Genomic DNA, 24,681 nt, shown 5'->3' on the forward strand with positions numbered 1-24,681 from the left:
AAAAGCATCATGAACTGACTGTGGAGAGGTCCTAGAGGCAGCTGGTCTGGTCGGTGGCCAGGCCCCAGAGAGCTGAGCTTTGAGAAAATCATTCCTTCACAACATGCAGCCAGATAATGAGGGAAGGGAAATCTGTGAGAAGGGATTGTTAAAATGAGGGAAAGGGGAGGGGTCCCTTCAAGCGTATAAGATGTACGGGAAAACGAAGTTAATCAAAATCCAAGCTGATTCTGATCAGTTGGCCTGTTAAGTGGTTAGAAAATGGGAAAATGTACATCAAAGGTGAAATTAACAGCGCCACTAACGTTTTCCTTGTGAAGGCTGGCCATGTGATGTGAAAGCTGGAGGTAGGGCTGAAGGTCAGAGTGGAGGTTGGACGGCACCCTAATAAGCCCCTCAGTGCTGGAGGAGACTCCAGGGGCCAGAAGCAGGCCAGTTACCCCACATCACAGCTCAGAGGCATCTTATCTTGTTTTGGGAGGATTTGGGTATCATTCCTTATTGGAGGGGGGCCGCTAATAAGGTTTTGAAAGCTATGTCAGGAATGCAAATGAGCAATCAAGTCACTAAGCAGACTTTTAAGGAGGCCAAGCATCAGTTTACCCACCCCCGCCCCCCATCTTTACTGCATACCTCTCACCAGAATAAATGTGAAATGGTCTGACTCCTCGGGGGAGATGTTGGGAACACTTCTTTATTTTACTATTTTTTTTTAATTTTTAAAGATTTATTTATTTGAGAGAGAGAAAGAGAAACACTTATTTATTTTACTGTTTTTTTTTTTATTTTAAAGATTTATTTATTTATTTGAGAGAGAGAGTAAGACAGAGAGAGCACACATGACCAGGGGTGGGCGGGCAGAGGGAGAGAATCTTCAAGCTGACCCTCCCCACCCCCACGCTGAGTGAGGAGCCCAATGCGGACTCCATCCCAAGACCCTGAGATCATGACCTGAGTTGCAATCTAGAGTCAGACACTCAACTGACTGAGCCACCCAGGTGCCATTTATTTATTTTAGAAGTGACTTAGAAACACCAGAGTCACTATGATAAGTTGTTGAGGACAAAAAGCAGTATGGAGATGAATGAATGCAGAGAAGAAATTCTGCTTTTCATCTCCAGAATTAATAGAAGATCCCAACTTAGATCAGTACCTGCCAGGAGCATCATCCCACCCTCTTGTAGGTCTGAACAGTGAATTCAAACTGCTTTCAGGACACAGGTGTGACTGCCCCTCCCCACACCTCCACGTGCCCTGTGCCCAAACCACTGATGTGACCCGGCAAACCCATGGTTGAGGTCGAAATAGGAACACGCAAGGGAAGGTGAAAGGTCAGCATTCTATCCCTCAGGTTGAAAGTGCTGTTGACACGCAAGCTGAGAAAGTCCCTAAGAGACAGGGGACACCGGCCAGGGGCCGAGTGTGGGGCAGCTGAGTGTCATGGTTCAGAGCGCAGACAGCCAGGACCTGACAGAATCCGTGATTACGTCAAGTTAATTTCCAATGACCAGTGTCCATTCATTCTAAGCTTCATGATGTTTTGCATTTTAACACTTCTAAGTATGAGTGACAATCACTTTTTTCTTCTTTAACAGTCCACAGCAGAATGGTGCATCTCAGAGTGGCTGGCACCTTAGATTTAATCAAGTGATAGAAGCAATTCTGAGGCTCAGTGATGTCACTGGGAGAACTGCCTTGTGCAGGCAAGGGACCTCCCTCCTTCTCCGCTCATGCTCATGAGAAAACCTCCATCTGGGGAACCGCCCAGCCCAGCCCTGACTCCACCATGGACCCCAGGCTCCTCTGCTGGGTGACCCTCTGTCTTCTGGGGGAAGGTGAGTCTTCAGAACACCAAGTGGTTTCAGCGAATGCTTGTGTGGAAGTGTGAGTGATGATTACATGCCAGGAGGACAATCCATTTCTCCTGACTGTGCCCGACTTCTGTCTCCACAGGTCATGCAGGACCCGGAGTCTCCCAGTTCCCTAGGCACAGGGTCACAAAGAGGGGCCAAAATGTAACTCTCAGTTGTGATCCCATTTCTGGTCATATTAGCCTTTATTGGTACCGACAGACCGTGGGGAAAGGCCCGGAGTTTTTGGTTTACTTCCAAAACGAGGATGCATTGGACAAATCAGGGATGACCAATGATCGGTTCTCTGCTGAGAGGTCTGAGGGGACTCAGTCCACTCTGCAGATCCAGCGTGCAGAGCAGGGGGACTCGGCTGTGTACCTCTGTGCCAGCAGTCCCACCACAGTGGGGCACCGTCACCGCCTTGCTCTTCGCAAACCTCGTGTGCTCACTTCTCCTAGCTCACAGGATCTCGGAACAAAGGAAGTGCCCTGTTCTTCCTCATCAGGGGTAATTTATGGGTCTTGTCTCATCAGGACCCATTTATGGGTCTTGTCGGTTCTCGCACGAATACCACACTGTCCTGTTTACTATAGCTTTTTTATTAAGAGTTCTTTACCATGCTGGACTCTTTGTATTTTTCATGTATGTTTAGAAACAGCTTGTCCAATTCTCCAGGAGAATATGCCTGCTAGGAATGTCTGCTTTTTGTTTCCAAGTATTGTAACCAAATCACGGAACAAAGCAAAGAATACAGTGGAAGTAACAGAAACACTGAGCACCTGAAAATGTAAAATACATAATGTTTGGCATCTAATCAAAGATTATAGGCATGCGAAGAGACAGGGAAAACGACCCATCATGGGGAGAAAAATCAGTGGACAGAAACAAATCCTAATTTGACAAATTGGCAGACAAAAGTATGGAAATAGTTGCTATAACTCTATCCTACATGTTCAAAGTTAACTAAAAATCCAAATCAAACTTCTGGAGATAAAAATATATTTCTGTGATGAAAAACACAATGGGTAGAATTAATAGCAAATTAGACATTAAGGAAGAGAAGATGAATGATCTCAAAGGTGTAATAGTAAATGATTTCATAATGACACAGAGGGAGAAAGGGGCAATGGTGAGCTATGGGGGAACTTCAAGTAACCCAATGCTTAGTGACCCAAAGGCAAGTTTTAAAAAATGTAAATGTCTTTAAAGGACAGTTTGCTGTTTATGCCAAAATAATTCCACCATAGTGTGGGGTTTATAATATGTTAAAGTAAAATGTATGACAGCAGTCATAAAGACAGGGAGAGGATAATGGATGAGTGTCATATCATTGGAAGGTTTTCATAATCTATGTAAGCTGGTATAACATCATTGAAGGTAGAATGCAGTTAGGCAGAGCTATATGGCACAAACTGTGGAGTCACAATTAAAATAATAAAACACAGAGTTCTAGCTAATAAACCAACAAAAAGGATAAAAGGGAATTATTATTAAAATACCCAATTAATCTACAAGAAGATGTTTAACAAAGAATAAAAAGATGAAGAAGAGACAGGACTAATAAAAAACCAATAGCAGCATGGTAGACATGAATGTAACCAGATCAATAACCACATCAAAGATAGTCTAAATGCCCTAATTAAAAAACAGAGATTGTGATATTAAATTAAAAAACTATGTGCTACCTTCCAGAAATGTACTATAAAGACTCAGAATGTAAAGGGTAAAAGGATGGAAAAGGTATACCATGCTAACTACTCACCCAAAGAAAGCTGGAGAGCAGTATTAATATCAGACAAAGTAAACTTCAGGGCAGAGAATATCTTCAGGGATAAAGAAAGTCATAACCAAATGACAAAGGGGCCATCTCTTAAGAAGACATAATAATCATAAGTATTTATGCTTCTAAAAACAGAGCTTCAGGGTACCTGGGTGGCTCAGTTGGTTAAGCGACTGCCTTTGGCTCAGGTCATGATCCTGGAGTCCTGGGATCGAGTCCCACATCAGGCTCCCTGCTTAGCAGGGATTCTGCTTCTCCCTCCCACCTCTCTCCTCTCATGCTCTCGCTCTCCCAAATAAATAAATAAAATCTAAAAAAATAAAAAATAAAAAAAAAACCCCAGAGCTTCAAAATACTGAAGTAAAATGGGTTGTACTGCAAGGAAGACTAGACAAATCCACAATTAAAACCATTGTTTTAATACTTCCCGGTAATGGACTGAACAAGTTAACACACACGCACAAGTCAGTAAGGCTGCAAAAGGCATGAACAACACTATCGATCAACGTGACCTAATTGACGTTAGTAGAATATTTCACACAACAGCAGCAGGATATGTGTTCCTTCCAGCTGCACTTGATTGTGTACCCAGATGGACTACAGACTCTGGGCTTGAAATTAGAATTAAGACATTTAAAAGCATCTAAGTCATACATAGTATATTCTTGACCATGGGACGAAGAATAAATCCAAAGGGAAATTACGAAGTGGTTTTAACAGCATAAAAATGAAAATACATCAAAATTGATAGGATACCACTAAAGTCACAGGGAGGGAGAAAACTGAAGGCTTGGAAATCATCCCCCACTCATTCTGAGGCCTGCACGGCTACCACCAACATCAGACAAGAGTATTGCACGAGCACTACAGAACAATATCCCCCTGAACACAGATTAATAATCCTTTTAAATTTTAATATATGGAATGTAACATCTAAAAATGATAACATAGCATGACCAAGAGCAGTTTATCTCAGTAATGTGCAGTCGCTTTAACATTTAAAAAACTATCCATGTAATTTACTATATCAAATACAAAAAAAGAGGAAAATTATACAATCATCTCTATAGATTCTCAAAAAAACAGTTGAAAAATCCAACACCCGTTGCCGAGAAACACTCTTAGCAAATAAGAAGTAATTGGAAGTAACTTTCTTCCCCTAATAAAGGGCATGTATAAAAAGACCTAGAGTTAATAGACCATTTTGCAGCATATGACAAATTAAAGATGCATGTCATAATCTCTAGATCAAACACTAAAAGTAGCACAAAGAGAGGAAAATAGTGTTTTCAACAAGTGGTGCTGGAAGAAATGTATATCCACATGGAAAAAGAATGAATTTCAATCCTTGAATCTCACTCCGTCAATCAGGAGTGGGCAAACTAAGGCCCACAGCTCAAACATGACCTCTGCCTGCTTTTATATGGCTAACCATGGTCTTTACATTTTTAATGGTTGAAATAAAATAAAAAGAATGACATTTTGTGACATATGATAATTATATGAAACTCAGATTTCCGTATCCGAATGGAAAGTTTGGTAGGCGCACAGCCAGGCTCTTTCCTGTCCATACTGCCTCTGGCTGCGTTTCCATTACAATGGCAGACTGAGTGGTGGACTCAGAGACTGCCTTGTGCTCAATACGGAAAGTTTGCAGACCCTCGTCCTAAAAAAATTATGACTTGGATCAACATTCTCGATGATCTGTACAGCTTCTTCTGAAAGAAAACAGCAAATTCTCCTCCTCAGCCTTGAAGTCGGCAAAGATTTCTTTTTTTTTTTTTAAAGATTTTATTTATTTATTTGACAGACAGAGATCACAAGTAGGCAGAGAGGCGGGCAGAGAGAGAGGAGGAAGCAGCTTCCTGCCGAGCAGAGAGCCCGATGCGGGGCTCGATCCCAGGACCCTGGGACCATGACCAGAGCCGAAGGCAGAGGCTTTAACCCACTGAGCCGCCCAGGCGCCCCTCGGCAAAGATTTCTTGAGGACAAGGAAAAAGTGTATTTTTCTTTATCAAAAATTAAAAATTCTGTTCTCATCTTGAAAAAGTGTATTTTTCTTTATCAAAAATTAAAAATTCTGTTCATCAAAAGATATTAAGATGGATAGATGGCTATCTGAAAGAGGGCAGGTATCCACCATGTAAAGAATTGCTGCAAATCAACAATAAAAAAGAAAATTCAATTAAAAAAAGAGCAAAAGATGTGAACAAGTTATTATTATGTATGTATTATATATACATATATATGAATAGGGTTTTAATATATATCATATATACATACACATATGGCACATGTAGTTCCCTCTTCGTGAGATTGATGGGCTTATTTCCCTAGCCGCTTACATTTTGGGGACGCTAAAACTCCACAGTCAGCCTCTTCCAGGAATTACCTTTGCTTAAAGAGAACACTTTGCCCAGAGTCCTATCACTTCCCCAGGGCAGCTGGCATCTGATGACTGGCTGGTATCCCCTTTCCTAGAACACTAACTGTTGAGATATAGAATATGTATTCTTTTCTTGGAAAAAATGTTTGCTTCATGCTTCCTTCATGAACACGTGCAAAGGGTGAGCTAGACATAGATAGGTGTCCAATCACCCAGAGCTGGGCCCTGCAGGATCCTGGTGCCCAAACCTGTACCTGGCCTGCTTGGGCCACTTGAAGGCGCTGTGGCTCCACTGAGCAGACCACTGACGGCTGCGTCTGGGAGAGGGAGGGTTAAGGACAAAGAGGCTTGTCTTGGTCCAGGCATCAAGGAGATTGCTGATCAATCAGAGTCAGTGCTGACACCTGAAGGGCCGATCACAGTCTTCTCACATTAACTGATGCTCAGGTGTGTTAGCCACAACAGGGAGCTACGAATTCCACCTTTCTTGGTGTGAAGGCCTCTCTTGGAGCCTACATTGCTGCAGAGTCTGATGAGGCTTCCGTGGGGCAGCCTGAATAACCCAAGTCAGGTGCAGAGAAAGGAGCACAGAGGAAAACAGAGAAGCTGTGGGGGATGGCCACCCAGCACAGCGCAGCCCGCCCCAGCCGCCCGGGAGGCAGCTGGACAGAATGGAGGGGACCTGCTGCCCCTGAGCCTGCCCGGAGGGTGCGGGGGTGCAGGGTGGCTGCAGGAGCCAACCAGGACAGTGACATCAGAATGGTGACGTCACAGGCAAGCCCTCCGAACAGAGCTAAGGGAAGAAGACCAGAGCCCTGAGTCAGAAGACGCACCGTCCTGTCCTGCCTGGGTCTGCCAGGGGCACCCAGCTGCTCTGCTGGGTGTCCCTCTGTCTCCTGGGGGCAGGTGAGTCCTAGCTCAGGTGGGACATCACTTGAACTGCTGGAATCTCAAATTCCTTCCTAGACCAGGTCATCAGCAGCTATCTCCTCCCTCTACAGGTCCGGCGGGTGCCGAAGTCATCCAGACACCCAGACACCTAATCCGAGGCAGTGGGGTGAAGGCCGTGCTGAAATGCGAACCTGTCTCTGGGCACAGCAGTGTGCGATGGTACCAGCAGACCCTGGGGCAGGGCCCCAAGTTCCTCATTGAGTATTATGAACAGGAGCTAAGAGACAAAGGAGACATGCCGGAAGGGTTCTCAGCTCAACAGCTCAGTAACTACAGCTCCCAGCTAGACCTGAGCTTGCTGGAGCCAGGAGACTCAGCCCTGTATCTCTGTGCCAGCAGCTAGACACAGCCCTGCAGCGTGACTGGCTTTCTGTACTCAAACTTTCCTGTCCCAGCTGAAGGTATAAGAGGGAGAGGGAAGGGGGCCTCAGCCAAGTTCCAGGGATGCTTCTAGGTTTTTTTTCTAACACTCTGCCTTGCCGAGCTCAGCCAGAGCACTCCTGAACATTGGGGGCCCAGATTCACTGAATATTCTCGAAATTCCTGGCAAATGGCAGGAGCTCCTGCACTGTGCTAGGGTGTAGGTGTGCAGGATGTGTTTTAATGCAAGATAGACATGAGTATGTCCATTTCACAGATGAGGAAGCTCTCAGTATGCCATATTATAGATACAAAATGGTATCTCACGGACTTTCAAAAATTTTCCTATTTAAAGTCTCAGAGGCAGGAGTCAAATCTAGGTCGCTAGGTCTCTGAAATCAACATTTCCCTAAAATTTTACGATGTTTCACCAATTAGATATAGCAGACCACTGTGTCTTCCATCTCGGGACCGGCAGAGCTGTGGTGGGCAGGTCGCACATCATGGGGTGGGGTTACCATAGCTATTGCCTGCCCACTTCTAGAACCAGCTTCAAGCCAGAGAATATGTGTCTGTCCCATCAGGTTCCATTAGGGTGGGGCCAGGGTATCCTCCAATATAGGAGCTAAGGGACCAGGGGGTTTCCAGTCTCTCAGAGGATTCAGCCAAGGAAACAGGAGCCCTCTGGGAATCTCAAGGAAATGGGAGTTAATACAGGAATTAGTGCTTCTAAACCATTGGACATTCTGGAGGAGGGAGGGTCTGAGGAGGCTGCAGCTCTCTCTAACTTCTAGCACTTTCCATCAGAAAAGCTGAAATTGCTGGGGTGCCTGGGTGGCTCAGTGGGTTAAGCCTCTGCCTTCGGCTCAGGTCATGATCTCAGGGTCCTGGGATCGAACCCCGCATCGTGTTCTCTGCTCGGCAAGGAGTCTGCTTCCCCTTCTCTCTCTGCCTACCTCTCTGTCTGCTTGTGATCTCTCTCTGTCAAATAAATAAATAAATAAATAATCTTAAAAAAAGAAAAGAAAAGAAAAGCTGAAATTGCTACTTCTGGCCAGGCCAGTAACTGCAGAAAACAGCAGAGAGCCCACAGCTAGTAAATGTGTGGCATACCCGTTTTCAGGTGGCAGGTATAAGCTTATTAACGAACACACAGGGTTTTAATTCTATTCCTTTTCTGTGAACTTATAGAAAATTCCCTTATTTATTGATCATTTTCCTGGTGCTATATACTTAAGCACACTATTTCGATTAATTTTCTCGAGCCCCACGTGGGCTAGAACAGTTTATCCACACTGCAGGTGAAAGGGCCAGTTGTTACAATGTAAGTGAGTGGCTGGGGAGGCACAGCTCACAGATATCAGACTGGAGCTCAAACCTAGGCCACGCCAACCTAACTGCTACCCCCCTTCTGCATTTGGGGAGAGGGAGACATCGTCACAATTGGAACACTGACCAAAAGTGCCTTCCAGAAATGCTGGCCCCAACACAGTCATTTCACACGGAGGCAACCCGCTGAAGGAGACTTCCGAAATTTCCATCTGTTCGTACTCTGACCTGCCTTGGACTGGTGACCTGGAAAAATATTTGGCTGGGTTTTTCCACTTGTAAACTAAGGCCAATAATATGAGTCTTGAAGAGATTTTATGCAAGAAAAATAAAACAAATTGCCTAACACAAGAAATCTTAGTTCCCTTGTAACTCCAATAAATCTCTGGTCTAGCACAATTATTTACTGGGAGCAACTCTGGGATCAAAGACAGGCACGGATTCCTTTGGCCTGACTCACCTGTGTGCCAGACACGCAGTCATCTGATAATGTATTATGTGAAATTAAGTGCAAGCAGTTGCCTCTTATGGGAATGAGAAAATGAGGCCTGTGACAGCACTCTCTGTTTGATATTAAGTCTGATATGCAAGAAGGTGTGGTGCTTCCAGAACATTGTGGTTTTGGTGTGGTTGGTGATCACACAAAAGATCTGATAAAGGAAAAGTACAGTTTTATTCAAAAGAGTCCTTCACGGTGGAGCTCTAGGACCTTCTGTCCCACCTCTGATTGTACCCTCCAGTGCTGTGGACGCTATGTTCATGCAAGTCTGCCTCCAGCGTGCCCCATATGCATGCCCTGATGCCCAGGCTTTCTGCCCCAGGGTCGTCTGTGACATCATAGGTCTAGCTGCAGGCGTGCTAATGCTCCTGGCAGGACAGGAGCCAAGACATGAAACCTCCAGTGTCTGCATTCAGGGGGACAATTCGAGGAGGCATTTCATGGGCTTCTCAGAAGGTCTCAGTAGACTACGTCTCCTGATGCCTCGACATATCTTCAGTATTGCTTCTTCATCCTGGTTCTCTTCTTCCCGGTTTCATCCTCCCTGTTCTCTGATAGCAATGGAAGAAGGCCATTGGAAGACCCTTCCCTTTAGAAGAGACCACCTTTTTTTTTTTTCATTTATAACTCCATCCAACTTCCCAAAGTCTTATAATAACATACGAATAAAGCTTTTCTCAGTTCATTTTGGTTTATTTTGAATTCCCAGCAGGCTCATATGGGTCCCTGCTCCCTTAATGTTCCAAACCTATTTGTAATGGAACAGATTAGGGTTATGTTTACAGAAGTAGAGTCTGCCTGGATTTTCCTCATTAATGCAATAATCACTTACTGAATACATGTGCAGAGCAGATCCAGGTTTTATGGAGCCTAAACCTTATAAATTTTACAGTGGTCTTTGAAAAAGACATAGAAAAATTTTTTCTTTAAGTGTTGGAAAGGTCCTATGTGAATGAGAAGGGCTTGAAGTTATTCTTCACTGACTTTATGGCCAACACACCCTTCACTGTTGACTATGTGTAAGAAGTCTTCCAGGTGTTTGGGAAACACCAGTGCAAAAAAAGCAAAACAAAACAAAACAAAAAATAAAGCTTCAAGATGAGGTCTATATTTCTAGCAAATTTTGTGACAAATCTGTGACTCGATAATTAATTTAAAAATAAATTTATAGAGAAATATTCCTGGTAAATGCTTATCTCTCGAAAAAAATTAAGCATCCTTGAGGATACCGGTCCTCTGGGTAGATCATACTTCATTATGAGAACAATCCTCAGACCTTTGAGATCCCATATGCCCTACCTCAAAGAATATGAGTCCTTGATGGAAAGCTCCCCCCTTTTTTTGCATCAACCCAGCCATGGGAAGTAGACTTCTTTGCTATGTGATCCTTAGTCTCTTGGAACTAAGTAAGTCCTGGGCATAAGGGGAGAGTCCTTCCTGGGTTTGCCTAGGCCCTTGGGTTCACACAAGCCTTTCTGTGCAGCACTCCTTGTGTCCGATTTCTGATTCCGTGTCCTTTCTCACTGTTGTGTGATTATAGGAATTACCCATGAAGAGTATGTCAAGAATGCAGCCACAGAAATAGAGAAGCCTCACACTGAGATATGACCTATATAGGAAATAACAGTGTGTACTGATACTGATGAGCTGTAAGTTTGACACCAGAGCAAATGTATGGTTCAATCAATATTTACCCATCTGGTGGGTGCAAGACCTTCCGAATGGAGACAAAACAATTCCCTGTGGCCCTGGGGTCCTCAGACATGTGAACCTGTGGATGAATATCTCATTTATGTAGCTAATGAGCTTCCTCTTTTCTCATGGAAAGCGGAGTCATGGAACGAGTGTGGCCTGGTGTCTGTAGCCTCGTCTGAAGCAAAGGGAACGATCTGACTCATGGGAGCATGAAGACCTGAGTGCAGATGGCAGGGCTCCCGTCACTCAGGGCATTGTGAGGCAACATAAAATAATTCTTCAAATTCCAATGACCTTGACCTTGAGACTTTGAAAACTTTCTGGACATGGTTATTTTAAACAAGAAAATCACTATGGGCTGAACATCCAATTATCCAGAGTTAAGGCAAAGAGAAAAACTAAAAAGTATTTGGAGGCAAATTTTGAACAGTAAAGTCACCAAAGAACCAGGACCATCATAATAATATTTCTTAGTCTACAGAAATATTATGAAAAAATTGTAACAGTATGCAAATAAAGAATTTTATCATAATTCATAGAGGAACAAGTTTTCTTGATATAAGGTAGAGGAGAAGTATATATACCTATAAGTGTTCATCAGAAAGCAAACTAACAAGTTTTCCCCCTTCTGAGACACTCAACTTTGTGTATATTAATGATTTGCTCCTGTGGGGAAAGGGGAGTGGCAGGTTAGCTCTGCAGCTCAAGCATTTGTCAAGGATAGTGATGTCACTGAGTGACTGGGTACCCAAGTTCTATTTCCCCAAAACAAAACTAGAAGACATAAGATTCTGTCCTTCTCCGGAAATGGTCACCAGGCTCTTCTGTGTGGCTCTTTGTCTCCTGTGGGTAGGTAAGTGCAGGCGGGCTTCCTTCCCTGGAATTCCCAAGACCACAACACAAACCTTCCTCCTAAGATGACAACATTAGTCTCTGTCACTCTCTATTACAGGACACATGGATGCTGAGATCACCCAGAGTCCAAGAAATGAGATCGCAAGGACAGGAAAGAAGGTGACTCTGATATGTCACCAGACAGAGAACTATGACTATATGTACTGGTATCGACAAGACCTGGGACATGGACTGAGGCTGATCTATTATTCAATAAATACTGGCAGCACTCAAAAAGGAGAAGTCTCCGATGGGTACAATATCTCCAGAACAAAAACAGAGGAGTTCCACCTCATACTGCCTTCTGTTACCTCCTCCCAGACATCTGTGTACTTCTGTGCCAACAGTTACCCCACAGCGCTGCACAGCTGCCTCCTCTTTGCACATAAATGTAGTTGGACTGAGTCACCCTGAACTCATGAGGCCTGGACCAAGCCCCAAGAAGGCCCTGCCTCTAGAGGAGTCACTGCTCTTGCCAGCATGGGAGCCTTAGGACAGTTGGCAATACGACCCTTGGGGTTGAAGTCCGTCTCTATGCCAGTCCCAACCCTGACTGGACATCACCCCAACATCCTTAGCCTGCCAGTTCTCTCTTCTGCTGGTCTCTCTTTCCACTCACAGAAAGGAAAAGATTAGTTGAGATACATGAAGATTCCCTTGGAAATCTCAAAGCCCCCACATTCTTCTAACCCATCTGGGTTTCAGTGACTCCTTTATTCCTTTCCATGGTCTCTTCTACCCTTCAACTTGCAAGTCATAGACCTTCACTTGTATGGTCTCTACTCCTGGCTGCTTTTCTTCTATGAGGCAATAATACTGCAAGGTCCTATAATGTTTGCACTCCCCCAGTCTCTCCACCATCACCCTGCACAGTCTGCTCAGTTCTCCCTGTCCCAGCCACAGTCACACACATTCAGTTATTGCCTTGTATGACCTATGTTCTTTTCCTCCTTTGGAATCTTTTTTTTACAGGCTATTTCTTCACTAAACATATGCCCCTCCCTCTTACTTCTGGAACTCTACTTCATCCCTCATATGAAAATCTATTTCAGGACTACTTTTAATTATGAAAAGTAAAACTTAAATTTTACTAGAAGAAATTAAGAGAACTATTCTTAGACGTTTATTTGAGGAAGGATTTTTTTTTTTAAGTGGAGACACAGAAGAACACAAACCACAAAGAAAACTATAATTTCGGTTGCATGAAACTCTTCTATATCAAAACACATCATAAAAATGAAAAGGTAAGTCACAGACTGGGAAAAGACATGAGGGGTGCAAATCCATGATGAAGATTTGGTGTGAAAGACACCATTCCTGCTCACCAAATCCCCATGGCTGCTCCGCGATTCCCAGCCTCCCTTGCGGACCTATGATCCAAGTTCTGCACAATGGGAAGTGTGTAAAAATGATCTAAGTCAATTCCAAGCCTTGCCTTTTAGAATATCCTATGGCACCGTGTTGGGGGTCCCCAAGTACACACCCACATTTGGAGATTCGCCAAAAGGATTCATGGGAGACACATCTAGTTGTAGTCAGAGCCAAGAGGTATCAGTGACCCAGTTAATTCTTCAGTGGCAGATCACAAGGGGAAAAGGCACAGGTAGAGTATGAAGGAATCCACAGGCAGATGACCTTATGCTCTCCTCCTCCTTGGAGGGGGTCACACACAGCTCACATTCCCCCAGCGACCAAATGGCAACAACATGAGTATGGCGTTTCTATCACAGGAGACTCTTAGCGACTTAATGGCCAAGTTTTTATTGGGGGCTTTTCATATGGGCACCCACTGCTCACCACATACTAAAAATGTAGTCTCCCAGAAGGAAATCTGGTGTTCAGCATAAACTACGCATTTGCACGAACAGTCTAGGCAAAGTGAACCATCCTGCTTGGTTGGGAAAAGTTGGTATCGGCACAGATAACTTTACCAGCCAAGTGCCCAGATGGCAGCCAGTGGCCCATCTTGCAAGCAGCCTTTCTGAGCACAACATTCTTGGGCTGTGTTAACTGTTTTCTGTGCATATACCTTTTAACTCTCTTTCCTGTGCTGTGATAAACTGGGCATGCACAAGCTATAAATTGCTAAATTAGAATATGGGATCAGCCTGACTCACTGGATGGTAATTTGGTGGACAACCACTGAAGAGAACTGTTCATGCCACTTTATGCTCTGGGGTCATGAGAATAGAACTCTATAGAGTTAAACTCCTGAGATTTTAGGATCTGTTTGGTTTTCTGTAGCATAGCAGACATTGTGTAATGGTATCCAGAAGGAATAAAGAATTCTTATTACTTAATAAGAAAGAACACCCAATAAAAATGGCAATACTTTATCTAGGTAATTCACGTAAGAGTAAACATGGATTACCACTAGTTATGTGGATAGATTCTCAGCGTTACTTAGAATTAAAGTATTGCATAGCGAAATAAGTTATGACTTCAAAATTACCAGGCTGAAACATTTTCATCTCTTCTATCATAAGGCTTTAGTAATGTCTAATCTAGTTTTTGTCTGCACGAATTTGCCACATAGAAACACCATATTCTTCCTTTTGTGTCTGGCTCTTTTTTTTTTTTTTTTTTTTCACTGAACATAAGACTTTCAAAGTTCATTCATGTTGTAGCCTGGATTAGAACTCCATTCCTTGTTATGGCCAAATAATATCCCATTGTATAGGCAGATTGCATTTGTATATCCATTCATCAGTCAATGGACATTTGGAATATTTCCACCTTTTGGCTCTTATAAATAATTCTGCAATGAACATTGACCTACAAGTATCTGTTTGAGTTCCTGTTTTCGCTTCTTTGGGGCATATACCTAGAGGTGGAATTGCTGGGTCATATGGTAGTTCTATGTTTAACTTTTTGAGGAACTGTCAAGCTGTTTTTCTCAGGAGCTGCACTGTTTTACATTCTAATCTGCAATGTAGAAGGGTTCCAATTTCCCTACATCCTCACCAACACTTGCTTTTCTCCTCTTTTTCTCCCTTCCCCTCCTCTCTCCTCCTCCTCCCTCTATAGTCATCCTAGTTAACCAGGAAGTAGAACCTCACTGTCGTTTTGATTTGCATTTCCCTAATGATTAGTGGTGGTAAGTATCTTCTCATGTGCTTATTGGTCATTTGTAAATCTTCTTTGGAAGTATATTGTCTTTTTTGTCTGGCTGTCTTTCAGAGTTTCTCTCTGTCTTTATATTTAATCATGTTACTGTGATAAGGCTCAGTGAGATTGAGGATGAAGCTTGCTTGGGAGATTTGTGGCTGGTAATGTCTTCAGTGCATGTTGTACTTCTGAAACATTTGTAATGTACTATAGAAGAGACAAATGAGTAATTCACTGATACTATGGGGTACAAGGAGTCCTACTAAGAGAAGAGAGGTATAATAATAATTTTTTAAAAGGAAAGATGAGGAAGGAATCTGTTCTGATTTGAATTGAAGGTATCAATATGAACTTGTGATTTTAAAGATGATATAGTTCCTAATTCTATCCATGGAAGGGTCTAGGAAGCAATTCAAAAGCCAACTAATTGTTTTATTTTCCTTATAAGGTGTGGTTCCAGAACCAATGAGCAAACCTATTGCAGAGTATTTGATTTCTAAAGGTTATTTATTCCTCAATAGAAGGAACAGGGCAGAAATTGCTTCTTCCAGATCCAGGGCAGAGAAAATACTAGGAGCATCATCTACACAACCTCTACAAGATATTTAACTTATAATAATGCAACAATTATGATTATGGGCCATTTAACCAGTCACCTGGCCTGACCTCTTCAAAAAAATCAAAGTCATGAGAACCGTTATAAATAAGTTGATGACAGAGATGCCTATTTTAAAAGTGACTAAAGAGACCTGACAACCAAGTTGATCAACCACATGAGCTTTGATTTTGTCCCAGAGAAAAAGTCAAAATCTATAAAGGACACTTTTAGGACAGCTGGAGGAAGCTGAATCTGAAATATATATTAGATAATAATATTGTTTTGATTGGAATGCTGACATTTGTGATTATGTAAGAGAATGTCCTCTTTTTAAGGAGAGATCAACTGAATTATCAAGGATAAAATGTTCCTGAAGTTAAAGGTAAAATGTATACAAAGAGATAAAGCAAATGTTACAAAATGTCAGCAATTGGGGGTACAGATGTACAATTTGTTACTCTGTCCCTTTTACTATTCTTTCAGCTTTCCCATAAGTGAAAAGTGGAAGGAAAAAGCTTAAGATCCCATAATGTTGACATTATTTCAGTGTGATGGTGGTATTTACTGTATTCATTTTAATCTCTGAGATATTCTATAGTTACCATGAGATATATGTAGAAGAGAAGACCTCTTGCAGCCCTATAGTATATTTTCCCCACAGGACACAGGCTAAGATTGAAAAGATGTTCCAAAAGACAAGACAGTTCAGAGTTTGAAGACAAAACAGCTCTGTATTTCTGAGATGAGCACAAAATTTAACTAGCAGTGAATGCCAAGAGACCTTTCAGCAAATGTATAGGAAAATTTTCTCTGTGTCAAGAGAGTTGGTACATCCTAAAGGTTAGTAAAAAACTCACAAAGTGGCAAATTGACTTGACTGTAAACAGAGGAAAACAAGTGTGTCCCCAAGTTGTGGTTGAGCAGCATGCATCTGCCTTATAAGGAGAAGACAAGAGCATCAGATGAAGCTGGGAAGATTCACACTCATGAGCACTGTCCCTCACAAGCTCTGTCCCTCATGAAAACTGTCCCCTCACTATCAGTGTCCCTCTTAAACACTGCCCATCACAAGCACTGTCCCACCCCAAACACTGTCCTTCATGAGCACTGTGCTTATGAGCTCTGTCCAATTCTAGCCTGTAGTTTTTTTTTTTTTAATCCTCAATTCACTGATGATTCTAATGAGGTGGTATAGAAGTTACATGAGGCTCCCTGAGCCACGGATGAAGGGCCTCAGCCCAGCGACCCTGAACCATTGGCCATCAGAATGCACATCAAGTGTTGAGGGGAGAAGCAGGTGCTTTTGAAGTGGGGCTTAGTGCTGCCTGAGAAGTTAAGGAAAGAAAAATATGGCTTCATCCAAAAGCTAGTTGGTTTGCAGATGGGAGTGGCCAGTGGCATGTGAGGTGTTTAAATAGACACTTTTCTTCCTTCATCGGTACAGGTGACTTCTGCTCAGCAGTGAAACCTGAACAGTAATAAATCACTGAGCCTGCATGGAGTATAGACCCCAGGGTCAGGAGCCAGCCAGAATACTCAGACGCCTATGCAAATGGAGAACAGCTGACTTGGGAGAGCATCAGAGAAGCTTTAGATATGTTCCTACACCCCAAACCCAACCCAATCTAGTTGTGTGTCTCAGACACTGTATAGGTTGATATAAGGGGAATGTAGGACAAGAGAGTAGATAATTCCAGACCTTGTCTAGGCTTGTCTCAAATTGCTGGCAGTTACACTACAAGTATCTTTGACAAAGATCAGATTTTCCAGAGCTCCAGCCTCCCCTCCTTGAGCAGCAAAATGCCTCACTTGGGCCCTGATATGGCTTTTGTCATGGTCATAGATTTCATCAGCTTGGCTGCCCAGGAGGCAGGTGAGGCCTGGGAATATATGGGGAGTATCTTTCCTGGAACTGGCAAGCCTCCATTTCAAGCATACTGTATGTATCCTTATAGGCTCTTCAGCACCTCCCCAGTCTCCATCCACCTGAATGCTCTTGTCACTCAGCAGCTTTAACCCCTGGTCACAGGTCAGAATAAGTAGTGACATCTTGGTATGAAGAAACTTTCCATGTTGGAGTTATTAACTGGTGCCACCATAAGTTGGGCTCAGACCAACTGCTTTTTTACTCAATGAGAGAAAAATTTATGAGGGAAACAGGTGCTTCTGGTAATTCTCCATCTCTGGGTCTTCACTTGATAACCCTGACAGGTAAGCCCTAAGTTTTTGAGACTCAGCCCAAATATATCTGAGCACATGGGTATACTGTTCCCATCTCTCTGGTCACAGGTTTTCTCATTTTGCTCCTTCATACCAAGTAGCAGGACATTCTGCAATCCTCAAGCCCTTCCTAGCTCACCACTCAGATAAGGGAAGGAAGTGTATTTATAACTAATGTTGCTCCATTTAAAAGAAGAAAGAGGAGGGGGAGGAGGAGGAGAAGAAGGAGAAGAAGAAAAACGAGGAGGAGGAGGAAAAGAAGAAGGAGGAGAGGGAGAGGAAGAGGGAGAAGGATAAGGAAGAAGAAGAAAAGAAGAAGAAGGAGAAGGAGAACAATGAGGAGGAGGAGAAGAAGAATGGGGAGGAGGAGAAGAATGGGGAGGAGGAGCTGAGGAAGGAGGAGGAGGAGAAGGAGAAGAAAGGAAGATGCTAACCACTGAATTCAGTTGTAAGTTAAGCTGGAAGGTTTTTTTAAGATTCCAGAAGGTCTGTTCTATTTTGTATTTATTGCTATTGTATCCACTCTGGTATTTTCAGCAATTAGAGAGTTTTCCAGCTTCCCCGGATAAAATTCAAGATACTACATTGATGAAAGAGATGTACAAGAAGTCCCATGATGAAGACCTTGGTGCATAAAGCACTGTGGAGACTGGGGCAAGCAAGGAGGAAACTAAGCTTTGACCTTTAGATGGAATAAAAGCTTCCACCTTCATCTGCACTCAGGGTACCTTCATCTCTTTACCTTTGAGCGAGTCACTTGGTTCCATGTACTTCCAGGATAATGCTGTAGCAATTTCCCTAGCCTCTGTCCTGTCTAAGCTCGTGTGACAGAAAGGATGAAGAGCCCAGTGAAAGAAAAGTATCCAGAGAGAAGAATGATTCCAGAAAATACAAAGAGATTATAATGTTATAGTTCACATGCGAGTTGTGTTTGATATATCCCAGTGGAAACATCCAGCAGAATTAGAAGGTGGTGGGAAATGTAGAGATTGGTCAATCCCATTGCTCGCCCCCGGACGGACGGGGATGTACACTCGGACAGACATGTACACAGTCTACAGATATGACAAATAACCTTCTAGATAGGGTATAGTTTATAACACTTGGTTTCTAAGTCTGTGGCCATTTGTGAAAACGGTCTTGTCACAACAGGAGCTGCTTCCTGGGGACAAAGGGATGCCATCCTCCTCTGCTCATGTTCACAAGGACCCTGACCTGACTTGGTGAACCTCCCATTCCTATCCTGACCCTTCCCTGGGCACCAGCCTCCTGCACTGAGTTGCTTTCTGTCTTCTGAGAGGATGGTTGAGTCCTTAGAACACTAAGATCTCTCTGCATTTTATCTTTCCAATGATTATTCCATTCTTCAACTTTTTTTTTTTTCCATTTTCAAATTCTGTCTCCTCACAGACCTCGTAGAAGGTGGAGTCACTCAGTTTCTCATACATAAGATCACAGAAAAAAACAGGCTGTGGCTTTGCGGTGTGATCCTATTTCTGTCCACAGAACCCTTTACTAGTACGGAGTACGGACAGATCTCGGACAGGGCCTGGAGCTGCTGATTCCGTTTGAGAACGAGGCCACATTAGATATTCACAGCTGCCCCAGAATCGATCTTCTGCAGAGAGGCCCAAAGGAGCAGACTCTACTCTCAAGGTCTAGCCTGCTGAGCGGGGATTCAGTTTTGTATTTCTGTGCCAGCAACTAGCCTAGTCACAGTATCACAGAGGCACCTCATTTCTGCACACAAAACATTATGATTCTCCTTTCTATTCAGCTCACAGAACCTCTAAATGGAGGCCTTACCTTGTCCCTCATTATGCGAAGACTAGAAGTGGGTTTGCAGAGATAAGCTATGATTCATATAAAGGGGAGCCAGGGGTTATATCTTGAAACATGAGGACCAAAAATGTTATTTGAAAATAATTATGACTCAGGGTTTAGAAGCACTTTTTGGTGATAATTCAAGGATCCCACACCGGCAGTGACTAGTCACACACTCAGGTCCCAGGGGCCAGCGGTGGCTGTTCCCCTGTAAAATATGCAATCACAAAACATGTACAAAAATTTTTAATAATACAGACAGTGGTTCTTCAAGAGTAGCTAACAGCCGGCTCTCCCTCCGTGGTTCTTAACTCCTTCTAAATGATTCAATTGCTCTCCAGCTTCTCCTCTGCTTGTAGGAAGTTTTCTGCGTCAAAGTCTCAACACCATCTGTGCTTGGGGAACATTTTTTCTGTTCTCCTGATGTTGTTAATGATGATGGTGATGATAATTTCAGCTGTTTTATTCAGCCCTTTTCTGACTTCAAAAGAATACACACCATGGATATCCTGGCATCCGGTCCCAAATCTTAGCTCAAAATGAATTCTTTCTCCAGAGCGATCTAACTCTTCAGAGTAAGGCACACAGTTCAGCACTGCACCCCAGGCTTAAGCCTGAGTTCAGAGTCTTTGAGGGCATCTCCAGAAGGCTGCCTTAGCACATCAAAATAGCTCCCCTGGGCATTAAATATTCCTCAGTATGTACTTCCGAAACAACCAGTTGCCCCTGATCCACTTATGCCCTCCGATTAACTCTCCAATTAACACCCTTTGTGTTGAGATCTGTATCCTTCACTATAAATTCTGTCAGATTCTCTAAGATAATACTGGCCACTATTCTGAACCATTGGTTAGAACCATTTAGAAAGCAGCCTATCAAGATTTCCCTGAAAACACTGTCACTGCCCCTCAGCCTCTGTGGCTTTACTTCTTTCCTTATCCAACCAAGAGGCAAGTCATAATTTATGTCCATGTCTATTTATCTGGTGCATAGCTTCTCAACCGCTCTGCCAATATCTTCATCCAGTTTGTCTGACAACCTTAGTCATTGATGAATGCAACTACCCACCATCTCTGTGCCAGAATTTTTACTTGGTTCTTTTTCCAATCTGCTGATATATATATCTACAGTAAACGAACATATCATGTTATATTAGTTTCCGGTGTACAATGCAGTGATTCAACAGTTCTACACATTATTCAGTGCCCATCATGATACATGTACTCTTCATCCCTGTCACCTGTTTGCACCTCCCCTACCCACCTCCCTTCTGGTGACCATCAGTTTGTTCTCTATATTCGAGACTCTGTTTTGTTTTGTTTTGTTTTGTTTTTTTGTCTCTTTTTCTTGGTTCATTTACTATATTTTATATTACTCTTAGCCTAAATAACATTTTCCAAGATTGTCTTTTATCTCTTCATAGGGAGGAAATACAGTTGTTTCAGAGTCTGAACATTTTCATATCTGACATCTTTGTGGGGCTATTTTTGTCCATCTTCTTTTTCTGCTCCTTCTCAGTCATGATCTTCATATTTTCATGGTGTATTTTTCCTTATGAAACTGATTGTCTTCAGCTTTGTGCCAGACACTAGATTTGTAGGAATAAATTTTTGCTAGCATGAATGGACCTTCCTCCAGAGAGAATTTCATTTTGCTTCTGCCAAATATATGAGGTATAAACAAGCTTGGGCTACCTGAATCAGAATTCAAGGCTTGAGGTGGCCTGGAGCAGATTTATCTCTAGCTCATCTTTACTTTGAATCTGCTAATTCATGCACATTTGGTACATTCTGGACTTCAGTTTTGTCCCCTTAGAGGTGAGTCAGCCTCATGATCTCTGAGTTAGGGTAGGCAAATGTCCCTAAAGGCAAAGATGTCCTTTCCAGCACTCAGTTTCTCCAAGATTCCAACCTTGTGTCTCCCACTATGTTTTGGGGGCATTAATTGAGATTTTTGATGTTGTTATTTTTACCCAACTATTTGGGGAACAACAGAAGGATTGATTTGAGTGCTCTTATTTTTAATTCCAGGGACTGAGGTCAAGGAATTTTATTTGGAATTTTAAATCAAAATTCATTAATGGTAGATTCTTAGTCTATAATTTCTTTGTATTTAACTTAAATGGCATAGAGATGTTATGCTTAAACTTTAATTTCAACTAGAGAAATTTTTTTAAATGTAAAGGGTATTTATACTCAAATTGAGATATTTGGTTTTTGTCATTTTATTACTGTAGTATTTATTATTGGATTATTATTGGAGTACTTTTATGTTCTTTTTTACTTTTATCCCATAACCTCTGGCATGTCATTGGACCATGTGGCAGGATGGGAAATAGATTAAGAAGTGAATATTTAGGCTTGAGCAGGAAGCACAGAATGGACTTAGAATTAATTTAATTGCTGCGCTGTCATGACACATTTGAGCTGGTTTTTCATGAGTACACCCAAGGAGCAGTGCTTGGAATTGGGAGAATAACTAACAAGTGACTCCATCTTCTCCTCTTAAACCCAGTCTCCTGAGACATCATTTTATTCCACATTTCCTATTTTGGGAGACTTCCCTAAAGTCATACTGCTGTTCTTTTTTTTCTTAAGGTTTTATTTATTTATTTGTGAGAGAGAGAGAGAGAGTGAGAACAAGTAGAGGGGCTGGACAGAAGGAGAGGGAGAAGCAGGGCTTGATCCCAGGACCCAGGGATCATGACCTGGGCTGAAGGCAGACACTTAACAAACTGAGCCACCCAGGTGGCCCAGTAATATTCCTGTTCTAATCTTTCGATTCCTTATCAGATTTTCTCTCAGGGAAGGGAAATAAATGATCTCATCTAACTTCTTCATCTTTCTCTAGTCTCTCTTCCTCCTTGTTCCTTCCTCCTGATACCTAGAGAAGAGATCGATTCCTTCGTGTTTTCTCAACACACACTAAGATTCGTGGAGAACTTTCTTTTTCATTCAAGGTAGCCTGCAATTTGGAGGAGAGAGAAAATGGGTTAAATTTTGACTCAGTATAGTGTCAGCCAACCTATTGGGATTCCCATCTGAACCCCATTATTTACCAATATCAAAAAGGACATTATCATGTCCACCTGTCTAGCTCCAATGTCTGACTCTCTGTTCCATCTTAGGCCACAACGAGATAATATTAGCTGTTGACCCTCTAATATTAACCAATCATACATCCATACGCTTTGTACTCAATGAAACTAAGCACAGCTCCCCTTCTGTCTGGACAAGAGAGCACATTAGTGCTGTTTCTTCCCATTGGCCACTAAGAGGCACTGTGGCCTCGCTGTCTGTCTAGAGTCCAGAGGGACTGAACAAGCAACTTGGAAGGAGAGGGTTTAAAGGTTAAACCCTGGGGCTGGGTTTAGATTCAGGGAGCTGTAGCTGCCTTGAATGATGGCTGAGAATGAAGGAATTAAAGACCAAGACTTCTTCCTCTATTTTGTGGAGACGTTTTTGCTCTGAACCAGATTCTGAATGAAAAGTGGTTTGCTGAAGGTGTGGGAGCTCACAGAGCTGGAGCTGGTGAGGCTTGCATGTTCTGAGCTAGGGAAAGCTGAGTGTCAGAGAAATCTTATCCAGCCTGACCCAAACCAGTCCCAGCCAGCCCACCTGCTCTGTGGTTCCACAGAGGGTAAAGCAAGGAGACCTGCAGATGTTACCTTCGACCACATCAGAGTGACTCTGGACCCAGGGAGCTGGCAATCACAGGGACACCACCCATAAATCTACTTTCCAAGCAGGGACTGGGGTGGACCAGAACAACAGAATTTCTCCCCAAAGTCTTCTGTTCTCACCAGGAAGATGCCACAATGTACTTTTGCTTTGCCATTTGCTCCAAACTCCCATGTGCCCCCAGAAGCAATGATGTCTGTGGATAAAAGATAAGAAGGTTTGGGGGCAACTGGGTGGCACCGTTAAGTGTCTGCCTTTGGCTCAGGTCATGATCCCAGGGTCCTGGGATCGAGCCCACATTGGGCTCCCTGCTTAGCAGGGGAGTCTTCTTCTCCCTCTGCCTCTACCCCTCCCCACTTCTGTTCTCTCTTGCTCACTCTCTCTCTTTCAAATAAATAAATAAACACAATCTTTAAAAGAGAGAGAAGGAAGGTTTTGCTTGGACTTCCTTTGTCCTGACTTCAAGTTCTTTCTATGTGACTGTGTCTCTCTCCCACAACCTTAGCTTGTATCCAGCTACTGCCTCTTCTGCCCGAGTACCCTGGATACTGTAATTTATTCAATGCCTATTTCTGCTCTAACAAATTACCACACGTTTTGTGACTCAGAAGAATTCAGATCTATTATCCTATAGTTCTGAAAGTCAGAAGTCCAAAATGAATCTACTTGGGTTAAAACCAAGGTGTTAGCAGGGTTCTAGAGGCTCTAGGGACACTGTGTCCCTAGTGTCTTCCAAGCCCGTGATGACTGGTCAAGTCCGTTCTCAGGCTGTATCACTCTGACTCTGACTCTTCTTCCTCCTTCTTCCACATATTGGGACCCTTTTGATTATACTGTCCCCGCGTGAAAATTTCAGTATGGATTCTCTATATTAAGTTCCACTGATCAGCAGCCTTAATTCCATTTGGAACTTTCATTCCCCCTTGTTATGTAATGTAACACACCCACAATTCCAGGGATGAGACATGGACATCTTTGGGGGGCCATCATTCTGTCTCCCACACCTAAGTACAAGGAAGTAGTAAGTAACCTTACCTAAGTAACAAGGTAACCTACGGTGAGTAACCTTACCTAGTAACAATGTTACCTAAGTAACAAGGAAGGAGCAAACAACGATATTTTTAGAAATAGAATAATGCCCAGAGATTTACACTCTGGACCCACTAGAAACCAATAGACCCCACAAGGGAAGCAGGTACCTCAGGTAGCATAATCCAGTCTGGAAAATATCTGCTCTTTAAAATTAGCATGTGGGGGCATCTGGGTGGCTCAGTCGGCTAAGTGGCTACCTTCGACTCAGGTCATGAACCTGGGGTCCTGGGATCAAGCCCCACATCGGGATCCTTGTTCTGTGGGGAGCCTGCTTCTCTCTCTCCCTCTGCCTCCTGCTGCTCTCTCTATCTCTCACTATCTCTCTCTCTCTGTGTCAAATAAATAAATAAATAAATCTTAAAAAATAAAATTAAATAAAATTAAACTAGCATGTGTCGGGGTACCTGGGTGG

At 42.9% G+C, this 24,681-nt stretch overlaps 1 protein-coding gene and 1 long non-coding RNA gene across 2 annotated transcripts; one reads left to right on the top strand and one right to left on the bottom strand.

Moving 5' to 3' along the window:
• The first annotated feature begins 1,084 nt into the window (after positions 1-1,084).
• Positions 1,085-7,313, top strand: LOC125080536 (uncharacterized). Its single transcript, XM_047694386.1, has 4 exons — positions 1,085-1,221; positions 2,054-2,292; positions 6,818-6,925; positions 7,021-7,313. Exons 1-4 carry the CDS (start codon positions 1,085-1,087, stop codon positions 7,311-7,313), a joined length of 777 nt encoding a protein of 258 aa, XP_047550342.1.
• A 2,029-nt stretch (positions 7,314-9,342) lies between these two features.
• On the bottom strand, positions 9,343-12,478 carry LOC125080663 (uncharacterized). Its single transcript, XR_007121448.1, has 3 exons — positions 12,367-12,478; positions 11,438-11,519; positions 9,343-9,702 (listed from the first exon to the last, which is right to left on the bottom strand). It is a non-coding gene; the product is annotated as an uncharacterized LOC125080663 (long non-coding RNA).
• Positions 12,479-24,681: the final 12,203 nt, after the last annotated feature.

This window comes from Lutra lutra, chromosome 11 (genome assembly GCF_902655055.1).
Source record: "Lutra lutra chromosome 11, mLutLut1.2, whole genome shotgun sequence".
Lineage (NCBI taxonomy): Eukaryota > Metazoa > Chordata > Mammalia > Carnivora > Mustelidae > Lutra > Lutra lutra.

Bases quoted from the DNA above. Each gene is read 5' to 3' on its own strand.
- LOC125080536 (XM_047694386.1), top strand. From the start codon at position 1,085: ATGAATGCAGAGAAGAAATTCTGCTTTTCATCTCCAGAATTAATAGAA. The intron at 1,222-2,053 runs GTGTGACTGCCC...TGGTCATATTAG, and splicing joins AAACTGCTTTCAGGACACAG to CCTTTATTGGTACCGACAGA. The intron at 2,293-6,817 runs GTGTGCTCACTT...AACAGAGCTAAG, and splicing joins CCTTGCTCTTCGCAAACCTC to GGAAGAAGACCAGAGCCCTG.